Genomic DNA, 25,438 nt, shown 5'->3' with positions numbered 1-25,438 from the left:
ACGTTAATTAGATTTTTCAGGTGTGTTTAATTAGGGTTGGAACTAAACTCTGCAGGACAGTGGCCCTCCAGGACCACGGTTCCCCACCCCTGGACTACAGCAAACACATGAATTGTAGGCAACAGTTTACTTCCTGGGTCTGTTGACGTGGACACGACCGACATTATCATAATTCCTCCGACTTTGACTCACAGCCTGCTAGCATTGGATTGCGAGCGAATCTTTCAAACATGGTAAGGAGCATCACATTTCCTGCTGACATCAAAGGCATTCAGCTGGCCAATCAGGAACACAGCGCTTTTCAGATCGATGAGCTTTGTATAAAATCAGAGCATTTTAAGGAAGGCAGGACATCTGGAGCTACAAAAATGAACCTTATGTGGAAAATAATGTTTTTTAGAACCATAAACCACACAAAATGAAGTTTTTTAGCAATGAATTAAACGTTCAAAACACAAGTAGCAGAATGCCTAGTAAGGCAACACTTGCTCCGCCCACTTTCGGACTCAGACTGTTAACATACGCCTAGACTGAAATCACTTCACACTCCAGCACAGGTGGTGGCGGTATGCCCCAAGAAGTTGTTATGCGACCCGCCAATAAATCCATTGAAGAAGAAGAACGCACAATCCTGTTGGAAAATCAAGTTGGACAACAAAACATGACAATAGAGTACTTATTGGGGAAATCAACTTATAAAAGTCTAGACTTTGTAATTACATTCCTAAAAAACTACTGGATTAATTGACACACTATAATAGTTTTTTTATCTGCTGCTCACACTCCAGTCCAGTAGGTGGCGGTAATGCACCTTTATGCTGGTTTGTCAACCGCCAATAAAACCGACGAAGAAGAACGCACAATCCTTTCCAAGCGCCACAACACGAGACCGACCGAGTTTGCAAGATCTCCAGGATAATAAAGATCTTTATTACACAGGTTAGTGCACTTACTGTTGGGAACGGTGTTAAAGTGATCTGATTATTTCATTGTCCGATTTACTTACCCGATGTCATTTAGCTGATGATAGGATACGCAAGAGCTCTCAATACGTCCATAGATAGTGTGCGCTTTAATCCTCCGGGATTCTGTTCATTCAGCCATCAAAAAACAGAAAATACATCGTTTTACAAATGTCCACAAAGAACCTCATGGATTGTTAAAATGAGAAGGGACCTAATTTTGAGATAAGAGCATGTGTACATAAAATCTGTTTTGTTATTAATCGCTAATTTCGAATGTTGTAAGCATATTTACTTTAATTTAAAACATCAATATAGTCTTTTAAATATGAATGACCAGAATCCTGATACAAACATATCAGTATTAAAGCGCACGCTCTGGACGTCCAACTCAGTCTCGGTTTGGATTCAACGTGGCGGCGGGTTGAATTGGCGGGCTCGGTGTGTTTTGTTTACAAACGTTTACTGTAGGACAGTAACAATTTTTACAATTAAACTCGTATGAATATTAACTATGGTGTTGTTAGCATAAAGGTGTAGTAACCATGTTTTTTGGTAGATTAGTTATTGTTTTGCCACAATTTTGAGTAGGGGGAGGCTGCAGACCTGTAGCCGGTAGATCTAAGTTACGCCCCAAGCATAACACAATATGAAAATACTGAAAAAGCTGAAATGCAAGTTGTGTATTCATGCATGTTTTAAAATGTTTTTAATAATATTTTTTTTGCTAGGTTCACACAGATATCAAGATTTACACTTTCAAGGAATCCGTTCACAAGTAAATACTGGAATAATATAGGTGAAGGAGACACTTCATTTAAAATTCGGAATGACACAGTCCTGTGAAAGTATAAGCATAAAGGAGGAAAGTGAAGATATGAGTTATACAAACCCACACGAAAAGAGCAATGAAGACATTAAGCAAGCAACAGGTTGGTGCCCAGTAAAAACATTACAGTAAAATCACATTATAGTTTTATTAAGATTTTGTGAACTTAACATGACTCATGAGAGTGACATAAACTGTAATGAAAATGAAATATACTACTTTTCTTTCATTTTAGACCTGATGGGACCGGAAAAAACACCAGAATCAGAAACATCCTATAACTCCATAAAGGAAGAAAAATCTTCTGGTTGCTCACAGATTAAAAATTCCTCTCCCAAAAGAAGGCAAAAATCTTTTACTTGCCGTCGTTGTGGAAATGGATTTGGAAGTAAAGGACTCCTTGTGGAGCACAAAAAGATTCACATCGGAGAAAAGCGTTTTATTTGCCCTCAGTGTGAGAAAGGTTTCACACGTAAAAAAGACTTAATAATTCACATAAGAACTCATACTGGAGAGCGTCCATACACATGTCCTCATTGTGATAAACGGTTCACATGTAAAAAAGAACAAACATTTCACATAAGAATTCACACCGGAGAGCGTCCATACTCGTGTCCTCAGTGTGGAAAGACTTTCATAAAAAAAAAAATACTTACATCGCATTTGAGAATTCACACAGGAGAGCGTCCACACACATGTCCTCAGTGTGAGAAGAGTTTCACGCAGAAAAGTTATTTGTCAGTCCACATGAGAATTCACACTGGAGAGCGCCCATACCTGTGCTTTGACTGCGGAAAGACTTTCCAGAGGAAAACAAAGCTTACAGATCACATGCGAGTTCACACCGGAGAGCGTCCGTATGCATGTTCTGATTGTGACAAGACGTTCAGTAAGAAGATAAAGCTTACAGATCACATGAGAACTCACACAGGAGAGCGTCCGTACGCATGTTCTCAGTGTGAGAAGAGTTTCGCACATAGAGGTTCTTTGGTAGTCCACATGAGAATTCATACTGGAGAGCGCCCATACCCATGTCTTGACTGTGGAAAGGGTTTCACAAGGAAAACAAAGCTTACGGAGCACATGAGAACTCACACTGGAGAGCGTCCATTTGAATGTCCTGACTGTGGAAAGACGTACATGAGGAAAACAAAGCTTGCAGAGCACATGAGAACGCATACTGGAGAGACATTCACATGTGCTCAGTGTGGAAAGTGTTACGTACACAAAAAAGGTCTTCAGTTCCACATGAAATCTCACACTGGGCCCTTACCCACGTCTTCAGTGTAAAAAGACTTTCGCAACAAAAAGTTACCTTACAGACCACATGAAAATTCACATTGGAGAGCTCAGTTCAGTGTTCAATGTGTTTAGTGTGAAGTGTTTCTCACACTGTCACTGTTTACGATTAACTGTACTCAATGTATGTTCTTACTTTAGTTTTTTTATTATTCGATCAAACATAGTGTTTGAACGCAAAACAATTATATTGTAATAAAAAAATGAAAGTTGCATAATAAAAATGTATTAATTGTTAACAAAATTCTTTGCATGCCTTTTTTTAGACGTTTTATTGCGTGCCCCTACTAGTTGCTCGTTGTTCTTCTGTGTACGTTTGTGGGTCAGAAACATTCACCTTTGACTCTCTTCGAGTGAGTTTTGCTTTCAAGTAAAGCTGCATCTCAGTGTGTGGGATCTAGGCCTAACTTTAATTGAAATATAACTTTCTTTTCATTCACTTCCTGAATGAAAGACCTCCATATCCTGCTGTTTGGTTGTGATCTCACATAAAAGAGGTTAATTTATTGTTGGTTTTATCTATGCCATTGGTTTGTCAACTCCGTGGGTGAAAGATGTTCATCCATTAAATTTGATGATCTGCTCAGATTCTTTCTGATAGTTTCAAGGTCCAGTAGAATGTAAAACTGTATTTGCCTAGGCATAGATGAATAATATAAGCTCTGTACATGGTAATGACATACCGTGAGCCTCAACAATATTATTGTTTCTTACCTATTTAAACCTTGTGCACTCAAAAGACTGCTGGAAAACAGGCCAATCTCAACAAAACACTGACTGTGACATTGCAGTCGAGATGTATGCCCCCAACATAAAACAATAAATTAAGCACAATGTTGTTACAATGTTAAAAACAAAGTTGTGACTGCTGTGTTAGCGCTATAGGCTAGTTACAGTTTTTTACAGAGGCTAGGACACATTTCTCAACACTTGGGTCACTTTTGCAAAAATTTTTACACAGTGAGCACAACAGAAGTCTATGTGGGCTAAACTGAGGATCATTTATCATTGCTTTGGCACAAAATGCATTCAATAACTACATCTCTCAAATTTCATGAATTCTTTTCTCACTCAGACACAACAACTGCCAAAACCCTTTATACATACAGGACAATTTGCGCATGCTTACATACTGTTTTAAACTTATTTTCAAAACAATAACATAATACAAAACTGAATAAGACAGCAATTTGCTACATTTCTACAGTAATATTTTAATGAAATATATTTTAAATCTTAAAATTAAATGCTATAAAAACTATTGGCCAATAGGATTTATGCCGAGCTGCACTACTTCCTGAACTTCAGCCAGCTCCTTGTCTCCTGTCTGCCAATATTGGACAAACAATATTTTTTAGGTGATTGTTTTTTGGGTGACAAAGTGTGTGTGTCGGTTGTCAACCTTTGCTAGTGTTCTGGAAGAATGAGTTGATTTGACACCTGAATAAAGTGTTTTGGTAGTTTTAGTGCATTTTGAATGTGAAATGAACTGCTTTGCCAAGCTGAAAGTTGGTTAGGAGTGTGAAGAGTTTTGCAAAAGTGACCTAAGTATTGAGAAATGTGTCCTAGCATCTGTAACAAACTGTAATGCTATATGCTAGCATTTAGTCTGAAGTTCTACAATTGATGTTACATTTACATTTTGCAGGTCCATACTAAAAAAAGCACAATGTTGCCACTCAGAAACGTCCATTAACAATCTCCAAATAATTAAATATTCCTCAAATTCCTTATCTTCGTCTGATACAGACTCAAACATAAGGTCTGTTTACACACACAGAGCTACTCAAAACAGCTGCTCTGAGAAACAGCCAATCAGAGCAGAGCTCAACATTTTTATTCATGACCCTTTCAAATGAGGTAATAATAGACCATTTCATTTAAAAGGCAAATCCTATGGTTGTAAATGGACATGTAAAACCGTCTCTGAATAATTTTTGCACTGAATAAAGGCACATATTTCTATGTAAATATTTGAGAACAATTTACAATTATTTCAATGCATTCGTTAGCGAGTGGGAAATCATCAAGACCTATTAATATAAATGAAGAAATGAGGGATCTGAAGGGAAGATGCTAAGAGACAGAGTGTTTTTTGTCATTAGGGATGATTTGGTCATTCCTATATTTGCTTATATTTGCACAAATCAATTAATCAATCATTACACACACAATAGAAAAATACATTGTATTCCCTCAACATTGATGCTCAGCACTCCTGCTCAGTAGGTGGCGGAAATGCGCAACACATTTGCGTGCCAACCGCCACACAACTAAACGAAGAAGAAGAGGAAGCGGAAGGAGGCTGAAGAGAAGTCATCAGGGAATTTAAAAAACAAACTGCAGGATATATTTAAGATCTTCTTTTAGACAGGTTAGTGCATTCACTTTAGTTAAGGGATGTTAATGTGATGAGATGTTGTGATCTGATCATTCCATTGTCTGAAAACTTACCAGATATTTATTGACTTGGATAACGTTAAGAGCTCTCTTGTCTTTTGTGATATTAAACCAATAGATTTGGTTAAAGACTGCAAACTAGTACTATCATTGATATCTGGTTAAACTGTCAAAAATGTGTAGTTTTGTTGTATGTAGATATTGCCGGGCCCGGCGTGTTTTGTTTAGAAATGTTTGTTAACTATGTATGGCGCTTTGTTAATAAATAAATACATGTTCAAATGACAGTAACGTTATAGCGTTTGTGCGAGGAGTGAAGTTCACAATATGGACCTTAACTTTATTTGAAACTGGGCTTCGTTCATAAGTCTAGATGGGCTCGTGACGATTAATTGTCCATGCTAAGGCTACACAATATAACTCTTATGAATATGAACTATCGTTTTGTGTAGTAACCATGCTTTTTGGCAGATTATTTACTGTTTGTATTTCCATGGTTTTACTACAAATATGTCACCATGCCTACTTTGCGAGGAGCAACCTTCCGATCTCTCTGATGAAGCCAATACGGAAGTGACTTAAACTGCAATTCATCGACTGGCCACTAGAGGCGCCAAAAGGAAGTCAATTCCCATAAGGTCACGTTCTTTCTGATCCCATTTTTTAAACCCTAGTTAGTGTGTAATGTTGCTATAATAGCATTAATAATACCTGTAAAATGATAAAGCTCAAAGTTCACTGCCAGGCGATATATTTTCTTTAAAGGAATAGTCTACTCATTTTCAATATTAAACTATGTTATTACCTTAACTAAGAAGAGTTGATACATCCCTCTATCATCTTAGTGCGTGCACGTAAGCGCTGGGGCGCGCTGCGACACTTCGATAGCATTTAGCTTAGCCCCATTCATTCAATGGTACCAATCAGAGATAAAGTTAGAAGTGACCAAACACATCAAAGTTTTTCCGAGTAGTTATACAAGCAAGTTTTTGTACCACCACGACTGCATGTAGTTTAAACGTGTCATTTCTCCATCTCGCGTCATTTCTCCCGCTTGCGTTTTAATAACTCACTAGTCGACAAAGGAGATGGATTAAAAACACCAAATGTAAACGGGAATTCGTCTCTCTTGTCCACTTATAATACAAATGACAAAGCACGTCTTAATACCAGGTGTAAAAATGTTATAAAGACACTGCGTGACTACCGCCACCTGAACTGAAAGACCCGCTGACTGAAGAAGTGAAGGGGGTTGTTGGGGAGTGGCTGGTGTCACTACAGTGAGTGACCTGGGTCACCATTAGCAACCAATAGAGTGCACTCTGCTGGACAAACATGTACTTACATCCGTGAAAACTTTCATATCGGCTGCATATCTGCGGCTTATACGCCGATACAGATATATCTGCGACAGGCTCATATCGGCCGAAAAAATCGGCAAAACGATAAATTCGGTCGGGCTCTAATTTTTATGTTGCTATTTTCATGCTTTTTGATTTCCTTGAAGGTGTTGCTTTGAATGTATTAATTTATGCATTTGATTGATTTTTGGCAGGTCTGTTTCTTTGTACCACACACAGAGATTTAAGCCTAGTAAGCAAATTCACCATTAAATACACACATATTCCTATTATTTTACAAGTGAAGGAGCCACTTCATCCAAAAGTAAAAATGACACAAAGTGATAAATCAACCATGACACATCAGTCATGTCAAAGTATAATCATAAAAGAGGAGAGAGAAGATATGATTGATACAGACCCATGCAGAATAAAAATTGAAAACACAGAGGAACAAACAGGTTGGTGTCCATTCTTGATTTTATTATTAATTGATTGCTGAGAAATATGACATACAAGTATATTATGATTTGATTAAGATGTTATGTCTCGGGAACATAAGAATGACAATAAGATAAGAGTATATATATATATATATATATATATATATATATATATATATATATATATATATATATATATATATAGGGCTGTCAAAAGATTAATCACATAAAAAATATAAGTTTGTGTTAATAATATATTTGTGTGATTATTGTGTGTAATTATTATGTATATATAAATCCACACATACATATATAAATTTAAGAAAAATCTTATTTATGTATATTTTTTATGCATAAATTTTATATATATACATGCATATGTGTATTTATATATACAAAATAATTTCACACATATATTAAGCAAAAACAATATGTATGCGGTTAATCAAGATTAATCTTTTGACAGTTCTTATATATATAATTTCCCGAAAAAAATAATACAAAAATGAAATATATAGCTTACTTCTTTTTTATTTTAGACCTGGTGAAAGTGGAAGAACCATCAGCATCGGAAACATCACATTACTCCATAACGGGAGAAGATTATTTCTTTCAAAAAAACACACATGAAACAGAAGTCAGCAAATCTTTTACATGTCCTCATTGTGGAGTTGGATTTAGTAGAAAAGCAAACCTTACGTCGCACATAAGAATTCACACTGGAGAAAATATTTTCACCTGCCCTCAGTGTGACAAAAGTTTCATAACTAAAGGAAAACTTAAAAATCACATAAAAATTCACACCGGAGAGCGCACAGCCAAATGTCTCGAGTGTGGAAAGAGTTTTGGGAAAAAAGCTAAACTTACGGATCACATGAGGATTCACACTGGAGAGCGCCCATACTCGTGTCCTCAGTGTGGAAAGAGTTTCGCACATAAAAATTATCTTCGAGTCCACATAAGGGTTCACACAGGAGAGCAACCGTATGCTTGTCTAGAGTGTGGAAGGAGGTTCAAAATCAAGACAAAACTTACAGATCATATGAGGATTCACAGTGGAGAGCGCCCGTACACATGTCCTCAGTGTGGAAAGAGTTTTAAAAAGACAGAAAATCTTGCAGAACATGTAAGAATTCACACTGGGGAACGGCCATATACATGTCTTCAGTGTGGAAATAAGTACACTAGAAAATGTAGTCTTAAGTTACACATGAGAATGCACACTGGAGAGCGCCCATACCCATGTCTTCAGTGTGGAAAGAGTTACACTCGAAAATTCAGTCTTGAATATCACATGAGAACATGTCTGCATGTCTCCAGTACAATCCACAATTGACTCAACTAGTCATACTAGGTTGTTGAAGACATTATAAGAATGTTTCTTTATTTTTATACGATTGTATTGGGAGTCCAAGCAAGTCCTGAAATGTATAAAAGTGCTTATAACTTTTAATTAATTTGCCTTATTGACATGTGTTTGCTTAAATCTGTCATAGTTATCTATAGTTTCATTTTGAGGTACATTGAAAAACTATTTTTTACATTCTTGGGTCGTTTGTCTAATTTATAAAAGATTTTGTTTGCTTATTTAATGTTATTAGTTGAATTGCACATTACTGATTTCCCTTTAAAATTATTAAACCATTGCTCAGAAGTTATATAAAATATAATGCACCTTTGCAACAGAAGATATTCTTCATACACTGTAAAAAAAAATCTGTAGAAATTACAGTATTACTGGGAACTAGCTGCCAGTTACTGTAGATTTTACATTTATGTTATTTACTGGCAACAGTTTGTTCAAAGTAAAATGAACTTGAACCATTTTCAGTATTTATCTTCTACAGCAACCAGCTGCATAATTACAGCAAATTTTTACAGTGTATGGTTTGTGAATTTATTATTATAAAATCATCAATACAGTCGTTACCACAATAATCACTAAATTAAATTATTAATTTATTAACCCTAAAATCTCAATGTTTTTACTACAAATTAAATCATATAAAACATTTGTCCAGGTTTTGTGTCCTGGAAAATAATGGTTAATGTTTTTGGAGGTGAAATGGAGAAAGTGAGTAAATGTTTATTGGATATTTACTGGTACTGTGTTAAATGTTTTTAATATGTTAACAAGCAGGAAAATTTCACTTTAATTTCCACATAATGAAATTTATAATGTCTTGGAAAAGTTTGTAATAGCATTTTTGTGTAATGTTTGATGTTGTTTTGCTCCATCACTGTTTTTGTTTATTTATTATTTTATATTTAATGTTTAATAAACTGTACATTTTGTTATTGCTATGTACATGTGTGATGTAAGAAATTAAGTAGTTATGTTAAATTTTTTGTTTACAAACACAAAAAATCATAAAAAATGGTCAAACGGTCAGCAGCTGCCAAACAAAAAACATAAAGTAAAATAAAAGTAAAATTTCCAAACACAATAATTTTACAGATTTATTTGTTTTAGGGATTTTCCTCAGATTTTTGTAACCAAAAACCTTCAATAAAGGGACCAATAAAAAAAAGTGAAAGAGACATGATTGACTCTGCATTTTACCCATCAACTGCATGAACAGACACAAACAAATGACTAACAACTATTACTGCAACACAGAAACACTTCCTTCTAGCTGTAGGAATCGAACCAACAACCTCCATATTTTACACGATCCATAAAATGCCGCAAAAAACACGTTGCTAGTATCTAGCCACAAATATGCTAAAGACGTAAGACGGGTGAGACGCGGCAATACAACCAATCGGAGAAACTGGTCTATTTTAATTAAAGAAAACATATATCAACTATAATTTCCTCATTTGATTACATTACAAGTCATGAAACATTCAATGTTTAATTTATTTTAATTATTCTTGATATATATTAAATTAATAAAAAACTTTGTAGGGGGGGCACAACAACCTGTTTGGGGGGGCACTGCCCACGAATGCCCCCTCTTGACGCCGGCCCTGCCTTACATGGAAGTTGGCATTTTGTCCCGCCATTTTTCTACAGAAGCCCGTAACGGACAATTTTTTTACTAAGTTGTCTCCGATGATGACATGTTTGTCCGGTGGCAGCTACAGTAGCTTCTTTATGTTTTTCAAAAGCAAGGGGTGAGCAGTGGACTACGCCGTTGGTTGCAATTCGCAACCTCACCACTAGATGCCGCTAAAATTAACACACTGCACCTTTAATTAGGGTTTTAAATAATTGTAAACCTTAATAAAAAAAAAAAATAGATTCATTGGTTTGAAAATATAGGATCTTTTTTTAACAGTGTACATTCACCCATATTGTTGACTGTGTCTGTGTAATCTGTCTCGTAATCTCTTAGAGATATTTTGATTTTAGTTTGATTTCACATTGATTTAACCCAGTCAATATTAAAGATGTCAAGGTTATATTGTTATATATTGTTCACAGAATGTTCTTTACAGTATGTAGGATGATTTTATGTTGAAAACAGTAAATAAACACTTTAGCTGGGTTTTCACAGACAGGGTCACATAAACAGTCATAACGGGCATTGGTTCATTTTAAGAAAACATCGATATTTTGTTATCATATTTTAATCAATTGACAAGTTGCAGTTCGTACAGTCATTTATTTAGATATGTATAAAATATTTTTTATTAGTAAATAAACCTACAGTTGACACTATTGCCTCAGAATAAGCAATGATGCTGATGTGTTGAATAAATACTTGAAAATGAGTTAAGATGAAAGGATGTGTTTTTCAAAGAACAACACATTCAATATATGTTAACATCTTGTCTTGATATAAAATAACAGATTTAAAGGCACACAAGGCAAGTCTGAGTATTATTTCTCTACTAGCTCCCCCTAGTGTCTGGGAGTAAATGCGTTCTATATCTAAGACTATACGAGACTGAAGGACACCGGGTCGGATACAGCGAACTTGCAAGTGGGGTATTCTTCCTACAGACGGTAGGGGCGGGCGAGAGAGTCTTCATTCGTCATGTAATGAGTCATTTAACCATATACCGACTTACAAAGATGATTTATTAACATAAAAATGCTGCCTTGTGTCCCTTTAAATTTTAGTGATTGAACTCTGTGCAGTATCTGATCTCATTTGGAAAAGCAGGTGTCCACTAAAGGTGCTATGATGGTGTTCATTGTCAAAAATGTAATATCCAGGATAGAGATTTACATAAACTCGATCATCCTTCTCTAATAACAGAGAAACTCCATTTGAAGCGCTGAGAAAACCTCCATCATGTCTTGAATATGTAGAAAACACATGCTCATTATTTTTGAACAGGCCCGCGACAACAGCTTTATCTCGACCTCCATGCGCCTTTGAAAAGACTACGAACATGTAAACTCCCCTCATAGGCGCTGTAAAGATTCCTGTGTCAGATAAATATTAATTATATAAATCAATTATTAAACAGGTGTTTTAATATAGAGATTAGAGCTTTACATAAATAAGAGTTATGCTTTACAGTAAATGAAGTGATTTAATGATTACCTGTGCTTGCATCATAGGCATTTCCAACATTGAGAAATATGTGTTTGTAAATCAATGTGTGTAAACTGCTTAGAGGTCCATGAGAGGACAACAGAGAAGTTGAGAAAGCCACTTTTGAAGCTAAGAGATAAAATAGATAAGAAATGATTTCATTACAGGTGTATTTGTATTTTTAATCAGTCAAGTCCTTAGACAAAGCTGCAGTCTGTTACATTACCATAGTTTTGACTTAATACTTCATCCGTTTTGGTCTGTATGACATTCATTGTACCATCCAAGGCCTCCAGTTTCTTTGCCTGTGCTAAAACAATCATTGATAGATAATGTTAAATTCAACGAACTTGAAATGTTAGGATTATTTAAACAATATGCAGCTCTTGTACAGACATCTGTCTGTATGTCTATGTGGCTCACACATACATTTTAATTGGAAAAATATATTTTTATTTAACAATACCTAGATTTTCTCTTACAAGTTCATCCATTTGAATCTTTCTTTCATTTATTTGAACATTCAAGGCCTTCAGCTCCAGCTCCTGTACTAAAATAAGAATCAGTCATATATGTAAAGGCCAAAGAGATATCAATTCACTGTTTGTCTTTTGTCACACAAGTGATGAAACACAGAACAGGATATTCAAAAATTAACTTTTTAATATTTTAGATGAGTGATTTAGTGTTGCTGGATTATAAAAATATGAATTATGGCATTTCACTGGAGATCAGTGAGAAACCATCATCTATTTAAGGCCAGTTGAGTTTACCTTTAGCATACATACCTTATGTTTTATAATGTGACCCTAGACCACTAAGTCTATTTGTATAGCCAACAATACATTGTACGGCTCAAAATTATAGATTTTTCTATGCCATAAATCATTAGGATTTTAAGATCATGTTCCATAAAGATATTTTGTAAATTTCCTTGCATAAATATATTAAAACTTAATTTATCATGAGTAATGTTTGCTAAGGACTTCATTTGGACAACTTTAAATGCGTATTTTGAGGCGTATTTTCTCAGTATTAAGATTTTTGCACCCTCAGATTTTCAATAAGTTGTAAATATTGCCCTATAAAAAACCATATGTAACTGGAAAGATTATTAATTAAGCTAAGAAAGATTATAGCCAGGGTCACATATTGTTTAAAAAGCACAGATATGCAATAGTGTTATATTACCTGTGTTCTTTATTTTTAGTTGTTCCATTTCATTCTCCATCGATTTCATCCTGCTTTCCAAGTTTGTTATCTTCTCCAGTTCAGCGAGGATGTTGATGCTTGGTGAAAGAATATCATCTGCTGGTATGGCCCACATATTGAGCATTAAAACTGTAATAAGCTTCAACATAATGGTTTGTATTTTACTTTTCATGTATCAACTGAATCTGTCCTTCTGTTCGTTTGGTCTCAGAGAGAAAACAAACATCTTGCTTAATCATTTAAACTGTCAAACAGACTTTGGACTGCAAATGTTCTTTGTTTTGATGGCGGCATTATTTACATTTTTTGCCTCATAATGTCTTTTTTCTTTTTAATGATCTGTTTATTTTGCGATTAAACAGTGTTTTTGATCAATAACCTTTCTATTTTATGGTGTGTGATGAAACCTTTAAGGACAAAAGGTTCAGTCTATCATTACAAAAGATTGTACGTGGGCTCTAAGTTCGAAGTCGCGATCGACTTTACTTTCATGTTGTGAAACAGGAAAATACCACGTAAGGAAAATAGTGGGCGTGGCTTGTTTTTCACTGTGCTTTGATTGGAAATAGAAAGGTAGGTATTTCATTTAGAAATGAAACTGGCATCAGACTTCCCGTTGGAGGGGGGTGGAGTTAATGAATGGTCCCACCTAAACTGTGTCTAGCTGACGTTATCAAAGAATGACCCCAGAAAAGGGCGGAAGTTTATGAAGGCACATGAATATGACTTAATGACACAGATAAATTGTTTATTATAAACACTGAAATGTTACATTACAAAAATAAAATTGTAAGTTTTGACTTGATTGGGATTTTATAGCCTATATCAGTGCTTCCCAATCATCAAGGATGAAAGTTTTAGATGCATCTTTATTTAAAACACCTGATTCAACTAATCAGCCTCCTTCCAAAATGGTAAACATGTCTCCCTAACAATGATGAGTTAAATCAGGTCTGTTCAATTCAATTTTTTTCAATTCAATTTTATTTATATAGCGCTTTTCACAAAAGTCAATTGTTTCAAAGCAGCTTTACATAAATAGAAGCAGTGAAAAGCACAGAAAAACGACAGATAGCACAACAAAATACATGATAGCATAAGCAGTTAAATTTGCTGCGGCTATGACTCAATATTATAAACGAACGTATTACTAAAGTAACGTCTAGAAGAGGAAGCTAAGTAAAGCCCAAAAACGCTGCCTCCCCAGGGTGAAAAACCCCCGGGCTTTTATCCGAGGAAAAATAAATTCTAGGAGGGAAAAACCCTTGGGAGAACGGATAAGGAGATTTAGCGGAGATTAAGCGGGTTCTGCCGGTGATCGTTGGTCAGGCATCAGCTGGGCATCACGTTGCATCAGGTCTGTTAAATAAGGAGACATCTAAAACCTTTTGGGAGGGGGTCCTCAAGGACCAGGATTGGGAAGCACTGGCCTAAATGATTCTGATTCTTTAGCATATCAGAATCACCTTTATTGCCAAATACTGCTGGTTAACATGTATAAGGAATTTGGTTTGGTGGTGCATGACAATGATAGTAACAAATACAATAAATAAATAAATAAAGTTTTTTTAACCAAAAATATACAAGAGAAAATGAACATTTACTGTACATTAGTGCAAAATGTATAAAGTGGGCACAGGTGGTTTGTGTGCACCCAGCCAACATTGATATGTGGGCCCCACGCGGGTCCCATCTGGGCAGCATGGGTTTCATGTGGGCATGGGCTTCACATGGGCAGTATATGGGTCCCATATAGGTTTGCCCATGTGAGATGATAATGTGGGGCCCTCATGGCCCCTATGTGGGCAAAATAATTTTATGCTTGAAATACATCTTTATACATTGAAAATCTTGAAATAATAACTTTTGGTTGATTGTCACTTTTAAACAAAATCAAATAATATAACAGATATGATTTGATCAGTATAAAACATTTTAAATAAAAATGCATAATTTTTTACATTATTTTAATTGTGATATTTATAATGTTTACCTGCTAATTATTGAGTGAAAATAAGAAATGTCAGACAGTTCATCAGTTTGTTTGTGTGTTTATGTTTCAAACATTCTGAAAGGAGCCTGATTAGTGGAGTCAGGTGTTTCATATAAGGAGATCTGCTCACTGCTACGATACATTACGCTTGATAAAGTAGTCCTGCTTCAAATGTTTTTAATTGTGATTTTTTTCACATAATATAATATCATATTTTATATAATCTTTGCTATACTAGGCGGACTTTTAAAATTACAAATATAAAGATGATAAACATTTAAACTACAAGAATTTCCACTCAGGCGCAAGGAGACAGTTTCTACCGGAGAAGCAGGAGTCTCTCACAACTGTTACACTTGTATTGTGTTTTTCATGAGTTGTGTTTTTAGAAAATGTAATACTACGGTGCAAGTTCACGGACTGCACAGCGATGAATCAAAGCAAACGTGCAAGGACATTTAATGAGTTTGGCTGTGGTGCTTTGGAAGTTCTTCATAAAACTGTTGAGCAAAGATTAATTGATGATCAGAATTAAGACCATCTCCAGAACAGGGAGCAATATTTGTGTTGTTTTTAGAGTCTGAAGTATTTTAAGGGTTTTGACTTCTTTCAATGCTTATTTTAAGTGTTATGTTCAATTGTAAGTCATTTCCTGCATTAGCAGTTTTGAAATGTTGATGATCATTTTAGCATTGAAAGTGTTATAAATTGACAATAAAATATTTTGATATTTTGAACCTTTACAGTTTTTTTATTTCATTTTCACATTGCACCTCCTTCATGTTTTGTGATGTTATAGATGAATGAACTGTTGAATATTTATGCTGAAAACTGATATTTACCGAACTGTAATTATGTTGCTTTTATCGGTGTACTGGGCCCTAGTAAATAACATGGGCTTCATTGGGTGGGGCCAATATGGGCCCTATGTGTGTTGCCCAGCTGGGCATTATGTAGGATAAGCCACACTCAGTTCCTATATCAAATTCATGTGGGCAACCCAGGTGGGGCCATAGTGGAACCCATAGACAAACCCATATAGGGCCCACATTGGAATGTTGGCTGGGCATGTGACAACAATGTGGGATTTTTGTTTGTGTAAATGATGATCTCCATGGGTTAAGTGGCCACGATGATGTGTCATAGTTTGTTGTTAATGAACCCAGTTTCATGGAAAAATCTTTAGTCCTGATGGTCCACAGCCTCCAGGCAGCAGAGAGAGTTTTAAAGAGTTTGTCACCAGGATAAAAGGGGTCAGCCACAATCCTAACTACCCCGTTCAGGATCCTAGAAGCAAGTCCCTGATCGAAGGCAGGTTGCAGCCAAACACCTTCTCAGCAGAATGAATGAGATGTTGCAGTCTGCCTTTGGTTTTGGCAGTAGCAGCATGGTGTACGCTAGATGGTGATGGAGAAGGTGAGTAAATCATCAAATTCCATCAAAATTATCATCAGTAGTAGTACATAAAAGGCATAAAAGTGCACCATAATTGCATTATCAGAAGGACAGTCTATTACAATTATTTCCCATTTCCTTTATAAAAATGAACTATAACTATGGTTTTGCTATGAAACTACAGTGTTTTTTGCTTATAAATGCACGGTTAATTTCGAAAGGTGTTAATTAAAGGTGAGCACAGGACTTTACATTTAAATTTATGTTATTTCAATCTTTTAGTTTTAACAGTCACATGTAAAAATGGGAAAGTCTTCGAAACAGACTTCTTTAGTAGTGCAGCGCCACCTGTCGGCTTTTAATATATTTACAGCTGAGTGAAATCAGCGAGGAAAGGGCGGAGTAAATCACATTTCTCTACAGTACAGTAAGTGTTATCTCACTTTACCACAGCGGGAAATCTCTTCAATACATCGACAGACAATAACATGGAGGCGGTGTACGATACACATAACCTTCATTGAGTACATTTTCATGTTAAAGTGTTCCTGTAAAGCGCACTATTCAGGGAAGTTGGCACTGTGTGGTAAGTTGAAACGGTCACTCTGTTGCGTCAACAAAAACAATTCAATACGTCTTTATATTTATTCAAAACAAAAAATAAAAACTGAAGATGTAGAGAGAAAATGATCAAATCTGCAGTTGTATGAACTGATATCGCTATCACTTACGGAGTAAAAACTATTTTATAAAACACCGGGTTTGCCAAAGGACATATGAAAAGTCAGAATATGATTGTTATAAATCCTTCCTTTAAATAGACTGCACGAGGTAATGACGTAGCTAAATAGCTAAGTTACCGTTATCTCTATTTACAAATTCATATTGAACTATTAAGTGAACATTTTTGTAGCTATATTTTTTGTTAATATTAAGACTATATCAGACTTTGACGGCCCTGTACTGAGTCTATAGGGTTAATATCAGTATACAGCAGACTGCTACTGACCCTGGATCTGTCAGACTCAACATTCGGTGTGTTTTCATGAAGGTCATTTATTCTAACAATAACTATTTTGTTTCTCTTTGATATGCCGAGTTTTAAGCACATGTGATGACAAATGGTCAGATCACAAGATCTTTGGCAGTCTTTAATATTATTACTCATATTTATATATGACTCGCTTCTCCCATTGCTTCCTCCAGGATCTTCTCATAATGGACAGAGAGCTTCCTGAAATCAATGACAACGTTACACATTACACTGCTGTGGTAAATCTTTAATAATCTCATTCCCGTTTCACTCTTTTCTTACTCGGTTTTTGTTTTTCAATGATTTACCTAAACACATTTGTCTGAAACTTTTATCTAAAACAAATTACAGTGCATTCAGATTATACATTTTATCAGTTTGTGTGCTCTTTAGGAATCAAACTCATGGCCTTTGTTATATTATTGCACTGTGCATTATCAGTTGAGCAGTTGTTTGCCCTTTCAAAAGATGTCAAAGATGAAACATCCTGATGTTGTGTGCTATATAAAAACAAATTACATTTATGCTACATTTTTGCAGTTAGCAGATACTTTATGCAACGCAACATGTGATTCAAGCTGTACATTTTATCAGTATGCTTGTTTCCTGGAAATCCTGGAATTCAACCTTTCCTCTAAAAATGTCTGGGTTATTTTTGACCCACAATGGGTAGATATTGGACTGAACACACTGCTGGGTTAAAATTGACCCAATGCTGGATTGTTTTAACCCAACTGCTGGGTTATTATACCCCATGGTTGCATAAAATCAACCCAACATTGGGTCATTTTTAACCCAGCATGTGTCCAATATTTACCCATTATGGGTCAAAAATAACCCAGCCATGAGTGTTTGCACGGCTAATGTAATGATGTACCGGATGAGCTACAGGAAGATTTATACAAGTGCCTCGGTTTACGTAAGGAATAATTGACGATGGGTGTACATTTTTTTTTTATAATTCAACAACCCAAGATGTATTTTCAAATTATTCAAAGGGCCGGAGTCAATTATTCCTCTTCGATTACCACAAATATTGTTCTGTGCCTATTTTTTAAGACATTTGACAGGACAGGTGTGCGATTTACAGAAAAATAATCTACACCCATGAAACATGTCTCAGCCAATCAGAATAAAGCATTCAACAGGCCCGTTGTATAATCTTTAATAATGGATACAATCAGTGAGTGCACATAATCTGAAGTCTCTTTAGTCAGTTGTTGGTCAACATTCGTACACACACAGTCTGGCAGTAAAGTATTGCTGATAGATCCTGGAAAGTAGGTATTTTGGAAGGGTATCAAGCTATCATACTGTACAGTATGTTACAAATATAACAAATTATTTATTACTCACATCCTTAGATAGATTTTAAATATTTAACAGCCCATCTCAAAAGACATGGCCATTCATCAGAAATGTCACTTTATCTAATTTCTTATTATGAATAAGGACAATAACCTTTAATGGCTACATTTTCATATATGTTGTCACATGTGGCTAGAATGAAACTGTTTTTAATGCATGGTTACAACTCGTCTTCATGATTTTTTTCCAATTCATTTCTAAAATATCCCACCTCACAAGAATTTATTAAAAGTAGCATTTTTCTGTTTTTTGAAAGGATAAAGACTCTGGTTCAACTTCAGATACAGAGACTGTTGACCCACAAACACACAAGATGGTAAGACAGCATACCATTTTTCATTTGTACACCATCTTTGCATTTGTATTACGCTATTGTTTGTTGTAGGTTTGTACTTTTCAAGAATGTCCTCAAGATTTACAATTACAACTGTTGCTTGCCGAATAAGGGTTTATTAGTAATATAAAGATTTTTCTCTAGTTATTATTTTTTTTAAAACAAATATGATCAGGTGCAAAAGGATCGTATGTTCTCTATCAATTTAAGACACTTCTGTGGCATGTTGTAACATACCCGTTTAGTTGTTGACAGGAATTTATGCACCCCAGTTTGGTCTGGAAGCTTGTAAAATCTTATCATGCTTCAGGATATAGCAGCAGATCATTTTATTGGCCTGCCCTAAATAACTTTTACCAAACTTCAAACAAGCACCCACATGCACAAGATGAATATTGTTAATTATTGTGTAAGATCATCCAGAACAGGATTAGTTAGCTCATTACAAAACAAAAGTGACGCAGCTACATGTCATTTTGGATGAAAATGTGTTATTAACCACCCAACCAAATTTGAATGATGGAAAAAAGGCCAAGTACATAATAAAGTCTTGTAAAAATAGGCAGCATTCTCTGCTCTCAAGGTGGGGGCGTGTCCGCTGGCGGTGCTGAAACCACACCCACTTGCTGGAAAGCTGTGGTCTCTCTTCACTTTCAAATAGCGCTACAACCTTAATGGATGCTTACGATTGTGTAAAGGGTCATGCACGGTGGCTCAAGTGCATTGTAGAGTCACCAGAAATGGTGAAAAACCTTTAACGATCTATCTCGCAATTCACTTCTACATAGTTTACAATCTTTGCGGTGTGTTTTCAGCAACACATTTCTAACATTTATAGTGTGTTTAGAAACAATTTTCAAGATTTACAGGCTTTACAGGGACTAAAGGTTTATTATGGAGCCATTCAGCCAAAAATAGTTCTATGACATCGTGTGACACTATGCTATTACTGCTACTTAAAGGTGACATAACACAAAAAATAGATCATTGCAATTTAGCTCCCCTTGTGATGTCAGAAGGGGAACTTTTTATAATAATACCACCCCTTAATCTGCATTATCCAACCACGGCACTGCCATTTAGTGCAGAGATCAGCTCATTTGCATTTAAAGGACACACCTAGAAACAGCACATTGTTGCTCACACCTACAAAGTGGCAATTTTAACATGTCATAATAAATTATTTTGAGGTATTTTGAGCTAAAACTTCACATATGTACTCTGGGGATACAAACGATTTATTTAACATTTTAATAAAGTCTTGTGAAATGTCCCCTTTAATGCTGCTTACTGTATTAACATGTTAGGCTGATGATAAAGCAGACCATAAAGTGAGCACAGTTGAAAAGCAACTCAGCTTGTCAAGTGAAGAGGTATAGAAAAAGAAACATACAGTCATTCAATGAGATATGTTTACTTACTGTATACTGTCCCAGATAGCATGCAAACCATTGAAACAATGTTAAAAACAGTTGATTTGTCAATGTTAATTGCATTGAATCAATATCAGGTTTGCACCCTCCATTAATATTGAAAAAATATTGAAATTTCAACAAATCACCATTATTGTGATCAGTGTTTGCTTTAGTTGGGTCATTGACTCTTGACATTAACTAAGTTAATTTTTTATTTTCTTGTTTTAGTGTTTGTATGTGTTTATGTAGAAACACATGTGCATTGGTAAAGAAATATGTGTTTCGAAGTTAAGTTGAAACTGATTGCTTTTTGTGAAGATGTCAAGATTATATCAAATTAAGCTGCTTTACATGATTATGTTGATCCATTTTTGACAATTATAATTGTTTTGGTTTGTAAATACCACTGTGACGAGACAAACAGAAAAATTGCTGACACATTCAGACATCATTACTCATCCTACAAATCTCAATAATGGTGACAATCATCAAACAAATTCATATAAAACAATCAACTGCAATGCATTGCAGCATGAAGCTTTCTTTGTTGATCGTCACCATTGATGAGATTCGTAGACCGATTCATGATGTCAGAGATAGATTCAGTAGTTTAACTTTTTAAATGTGTTTTTGTAATCCTCAAAATAACAGACCTGACACTGATTCCAACTAGTACTGTAAAATCAATTTTTTGCATAACTTTAACATTATTTCATATTATTTAAGTATATCTACAAGAATTAAAATACTTGATAACATTAGATCTTTGTTTTCTTTGCAATAGCAGATGTATTTTTAAACACTGCTTCAGCAGCCAAAGAAAACTTACCATTAAAACACAAGAGTCACGGGCCCAACTAAAGCAGACACTGATCACGTTAATGGTGATTTGTTGAAATTTCAATATTTTTTCAATATTAATGGAGGGTGCAAACGTGATATTGATTCAATGGTATTAAAATTGACAAATCAATGATTTTTAACATTGTTTCAATGGTTGCATGCTATCTGGGGTACTTGTATTATTGATTGTTGCCTTTACATCCCACCAGGAGCATAACAGCATCGCTCAAAGCGTGCAAATGACAACAGAGGTAGACAGTAATCAGGTGACTTTGATAGACTAAATGAACAATGCGCTTTATAGCCAAAACTTTCTCACTCATGTTTGATATTATTTACAATATTATATATATATATATATATATATTGTTTTTATTTCAGAGGGATATTGATCTGGTTCTGGACAAGATGCATGATGACACTGAATGTGAAATACCCAAAGAAGAGGAAAATCCTAAAGTAAGTGCCCATCTCTTAAATCAGATTACATTATCTGTGCATGTTTCTATTTATTATTATTTTTTATGCACATACAGGGAAAAGGACAGAAGAAGAAACCTAGAAATCCTTTTATGCCCCAAGCTGCAGCAAAGGTAAACAAGTAGCGTTCAGTTTCCTTTATCAAATAAAAATAGAACAAGTGCTAGTCAATGACAACACATGGTTTCCTTTCAGAGCAAAATAGTACAGAACAGGAATGGAAACCAAGAAAGTGGAAATGACATTGACTCTGCGGAGGTACTAAAATACTATTACAGATTATTTATTCATAATTAAACATTTTACCCAGTTCCCACTCAAATATTGGTGTGAAGTGTTAACTTATATTGCTTTCTGTGTTGTTTTTTGATACACAACAGTCAAAGTTGCCCTTCCTTTCACCTTCTGTCATGCAAAACAAAAGCACACAACTTCCCTTTTATTTGACTCACAGCGACTGCAATTTTTGAGTTTTTTGGATTTTATTTTAACACGTTATTGTCCCATATTCTCAATCTCCTCTTGCAGAAGAACCTGACATTACTTTCTGTTTCAAATTAGACTGAAGACCGTAGGAAGTCCCGCAGTGAATGGCTGGATGAGGTTCGCTCACATGAATCTCAAAGGGAGGATGAGGAGGTTGGTTATTGTAGAAAACATACAGTATTCAGTTAGTGCTTGGCTTTCTTATTTTATTTTTTTTAGTTATTCTCCATCTATTTGTCATAGGATCTTAATGGCCTCATGGATTGGTGGAGCACTGTGGAACGTGAGTTGGTCCCACCATGTTGGGATCAGTTATTATATACAGATATCCCAGTCAGAAAGCTTAGTCTTCACATTATTAACCAAATGCATTACGTGTCCAGCTTCACAGTTACATCATAACATCTACAAATTTTTCCTCATTTAGAATGGGAGGACATGCCCAAAGGTGACAGCATGACAGAAAAAGAGGAAGCCGAGTAAGACACAATTCATTGTTTGTGTGTAGCATGACTGCAGAAGAAAATTTGCCTGACCTGTGTCTGTTTATCAGGGCTTTTGCTTTAACAGCTGAGAAGGTGCAGAAGGGCATTCGTGTGTTTAACAAACTGTTCTCTGAACGAGCGGAGGGATTGTGGCAGCACGTGATCGACCTGCACGCCATTGCCGACGGCCTGGACCGCTTTAACAAGAAGACCAAGATCGCTCAGATCACCGGCGGCTCCACGAGTGCTTTGGGAGGCATTGCCACCATTACTGGCTTCGCCCTGGCACCTTTCACCATGGGAGCCTCACTGATCGTGACCGCAGTTGGCTTGGGGGTCGCCATGGCTGGCGCGCTGACGTCTGCCTCTGCCGGGATATCCAATACCGTCAACAACTCTATGGATCGCAAGAAAGTGGAGCGCATTGTGGAGGACTACCAAGAGAAGATGGCTGACCTCGACAAGTGCATGAAGTTCATCAAGCAAGGAATAACGAACCTGCGCAAGTTCAATCTGAACAAGATAAAGAAGCAGGCATATAATCGAGACTTTCCTGCTTTCGACAATCTCTACGAAGACGGCGCCATGGCGGGCAAAGCCGTTCTAAGCAGCGCCAATGAGATCATGCGCGTGATGCAGATCGCCAACGCTGCTGGAACGTCAGCGGTGCGAGCCGCGCACATCGCTAGTATATCCACCGGCGTTCTGACCGGGCTCTTCGTTGGGATGGATATATACTTTGTGGCAAAAGACTCTCATGAGCTGAAAAACGGTGCCAAGTCTGAATTTGCCGCCAAGATTAGAGAGGTGGCGGAACAGTTACAAGAGGGTTTGGTGGAACTTAACGGCATACGGGAAGAACTGCAGTTTAGCAACACTGTAAAAGAAAACCAAGTTCCTCATGAAAAAACCCTGCAAGCACCTCTGTAAACACTTCTCTTATTTAATTACTTCATCTACACCCATAATGGATACACAGATAAAAGGTATCCATCCAGACAAGCTGTCACTGAAATTGTACTTTTTTAAGTGCTAATATGTACCATTTTGTAAAGATATGCACCTTTAGGTACCTTTTAGTGTACTTTTTGAAAAGGTATCACCCCAGTGACAACTTTTGTACCTTCTTGTACCTTTTTATCTGGGAGTGCAAGCACATTCTGGGGACACCTAAGAATAATATTACATCTTGAAAATGCCATATATGGGGACCTTGTTGTGACTTGTTATTGTACAAAAGATTTTTTATGTATCCACTTTTTGCTGCTTTTATTAGGCTTAAAGAATATGCACTTATTGTCTGCACATGTGGTCGCGTCACACCTCACACGTGTATTTGTGTTTTTTATGTTTTGCTAAGATTGTCTATTTTGGGTTTAATTGTGTTTAAATGCCTTTATGTTGCTGATATCTGCACTAATTGGCAGTGCTGTGGTTGGATAGTACAGAGTAAGGGGCGGTATTATCCTCTTCTGACATCACAAGGGGGCCAAATTTAAATTACCTATGTTTTACATGCTTGTAGAGAATGGTTTACTAAAACTAAGTTATTGGGTTGATCTTTTTCACATTTTCTAGGTTGATAAAAGCACTGGGGACCCAATTATTGCACTTAAACATGGAAAAAGTCAAATTTTCATGGTATGTCTCCTTTAAATCCCGGCTAAAGTCTCATCATCTAATAATGAGATAAGAACCATCAAAGTTTGATTTCACATTGATTTCAATTTTTGACATGACCAGTCAATATTAAAGAAAGATAGCAAGGTAATATTTTCACACAATGTTCTTTACATTATGTAAGATTATTTTATGAAAAAACTGTAAATCGCCAAAAAAGACTTTAGTTGGGTTTTCAACTACCATGTTTTTTTTTTTGTAAAAGTGTAGTAACTCTGTTTTTTGGTGTTGACTATTAGCAAAACCATTGTTTTACTACACCATGATTTAACTATGTTTTTTTTTTAAACCATAGTTGTCAAAACCATGGTTATTTTGTGGTTACCATGGTTTTACTAAAGTAACCATAGTTTTTTTGTTTTAACTGTAGTAAAATCATGGTTTTGTAAGGGTATGGTTTGACTACAAATAAAAAACTGTCATAGTTAAAACATTATTCATTGTGTAATGGTTGTTTATATATAACTTTGTTAAAATCATGTCGTCAAATGTAAAGAAAATTGCTGAGCAAGCTGCATGGGTTTGTTTATTACATTAAATAAACAATAAGCAAGCACACAATCAACAAACCTGTTAAATCACATCATTACCCCAATTAAATAAATAAAACTCTTAAATCCTAAATAAAGATCTGACAAGTTAAATATGGATTATTAAAAAAACATGGTTACCACAAAATAACAATTGTTTTGTAAACTTAAAAAAACATAAGTAAACCATGGTTACTGTATTAAAGTCACAGTTTTGCAAATAGTAATCAATACACACAAAAAAATATTGTACTACAAAAACCATGGTTAATTTTTGGAAGGGCAGTTATTAAAATGTTTCTGTAATACATACAACTGCCCGTGTACTGCCCTGGTATTTTTTTAACTAAGTTAAAAGTAAAAGAAGTGCTTTGATTTTCAGTATGTGTTTTTTCTCAGTCGAGATGAAAACACACTA

The 25,438-nt window shown here is 35.6% G+C and overlaps 4 protein-coding genes across 9 annotated transcripts; 3 read left to right on the top strand and 1 right to left on the bottom strand.

Annotated features, from left to right (window-relative positions):
* Positions 1–807: 807 nt before the first annotated feature.
* Positions 808–3,308, top strand: LOC135767414 (uncharacterized). Its single transcript, XM_065277119.2, has 3 exons — positions 808–939; positions 1,694–1,894; positions 2,027–3,308. Exons 2-3 carry the CDS (start codon positions 1,792–1,794, stop codon positions 3,079–3,081), a joined length of 1,158 nt encoding a protein of 385 aa, XP_065133191.1. The 5' UTR covers positions 808–939; positions 1,694–1,791; the 3' UTR covers positions 3,082–3,308.
* Positions 3,309–5,358: 2,050 nt separating this feature from the next.
* Positions 5,359–11,024, top strand: LOC135767431 (uncharacterized). Of its 4 annotated transcripts, none has more exons than XM_065277142.2 (3): positions 5,359–5,464; positions 7,046–7,291; positions 7,813–11,024. In XM_065277142.2, exons 2-3 carry the CDS (start codon positions 7,162–7,164, stop codon positions 8,607–8,609), a joined length of 927 nt encoding a protein of 308 aa, XP_065133214.1. In that variant the 5' UTR covers positions 5,359–5,464; positions 7,046–7,161; the 3' UTR covers positions 8,610–11,024. The 4 variants fall into 4 exon arrangements, with proteins under 4 accessions (XP_065133214.1, XP_065133216.1, XP_065133217.1 ...); XM_065277144.2 differs by having other exon boundaries at positions 5,381–5,464; positions 7,133–7,291; XM_065277145.2 differs by lacking the exon at positions 5,359–5,464 and adding an exon at positions 5,478–6,128 and having other exon boundaries at positions 7,138–7,291.
* Positions 10,835–13,216, bottom strand: LOC135767442 (uncharacterized). The gene is made up of 5 exons (XM_065277161.2): positions 12,958–13,216; positions 12,233–12,316; positions 11,993–12,076; positions 11,776–11,895; positions 10,835–11,654 (listed from the first exon to the last, which is right to left on the bottom strand). The coding sequence occupies exons 1-5, from the start codon at positions 13,148–13,150 to the stop codon at positions 11,335–11,337; spliced, it is 801 nt and encodes a 266-aa protein (XP_065133233.1). The 5' UTR covers positions 13,151–13,216; the 3' UTR covers positions 10,835–11,334.
* A 3,540-nt stretch (positions 13,217–16,756) lies between these two features.
* apol1 (apolipoprotein L, 1) lies at positions 16,757–25,076 on the top strand. 3 transcript variants are annotated; one of them, XM_065277090.2, is made up of 12 exons: positions 16,757–16,952; positions 17,573–17,638; positions 19,024–19,083; positions 20,409–20,474; positions 21,569–21,625; positions 21,741–21,818; positions 21,896–21,952; positions 22,035–22,097; positions 22,401–22,478; positions 22,569–22,608; positions 22,753–22,804; positions 22,879–25,076. In XM_065277090.2, exons 2-12 carry the CDS (start codon positions 17,585–17,587, stop codon positions 23,738–23,740), a joined length of 1,467 nt encoding a protein of 488 aa, XP_065133162.1. In that variant the 5' UTR covers positions 16,757–16,952; positions 17,573–17,584; the 3' UTR covers positions 23,741–25,076. The 3 variants fall into 3 exon arrangements, with proteins under 3 accessions (XP_065133162.1, XP_065133163.1, XP_065133164.1); XM_065277091.2 differs by lacking the exon at positions 20,409–20,474; XM_065277092.2 differs by lacking the exons at positions 20,409–20,474; positions 21,569–21,625.
* Positions 25,077–25,438: the final 362 nt, after the last annotated feature.

Source organism: Paramisgurnus dabryanus, chromosome 6 (assembly GCF_030506205.2).
Source record: "Paramisgurnus dabryanus chromosome 6, PD_genome_1.1, whole genome shotgun sequence".
NCBI lineage: Eukaryota > Metazoa > Chordata > Actinopteri > Cypriniformes > Cobitidae > Paramisgurnus > Paramisgurnus dabryanus.
The sequence above is the reverse complement of the archived record's forward strand: the minus strand, read 5'-3'. Positions and strand labels throughout refer to the sequence as shown.

Coding starts and splice junctions, on each gene's coding strand:
- LOC135767414 (XM_065277119.2), top strand. CDS start 1,792: ATGACACAGTCCTGTGAAAGTATAAGCATAAAGGAGGAAAGTGAAGAT. Junction 1,895..2,026: donor AGACATTAAGCAAGCAACAG/GTTGGTGCCCAG, acceptor CTTTCATTTTAG/ACCTGATGGGACCGGAAAAA.
- LOC135767431 (XM_065277142.2), top strand. CDS start 7,162: ATGACACAAAGTGATAAATCAACCATGACACATCAGTCATGTCAAAGT. Junction 7,292..7,812: donor AAACACAGAGGAACAAACAG/GTTGGTGTCCAT, acceptor TTTTTATTTTAG/ACCTGGTGAAAGTGGAAGAA.
- LOC135767442 (XM_065277161.2), bottom strand. CDS start 13,150: ATGAAAAGTAAAATACAAACCATTATGTTGAAGCTTATTACAGTTTTA. Junction 12,317..12,957: donor ACTAAAAATAAAGAACACAG/GTAATATAACAC, acceptor TTCTTATTTTAG/TACAGGAGCTGGAGCTGAAG. Junction 11,896..11,992: donor AGTATTAAGTCAAAACTATG/GTAATGTAACAG, acceptor TTTATCTCTTAG/CTTCAAAAGTGGCTTTCTCA.
- apol1 (XM_065277090.2), top strand. CDS start 17,585: ATGGACAGAGAGCTTCCTGAAATCAATGACAACGTTACACATTACACT. Junction 19,084..20,408: donor ACCCACAAACACACAAGATG/GTAAGACAGCAT, acceptor TTAACATGTTAG/GCTGATGATAAAGCAGACCA. Junction 20,475..21,568: donor TCAGCTTGTCAAGTGAAGAG/GTATAGAAAAAG, acceptor ACATCCCACCAG/GAGCATAACAGCATCGCTCA.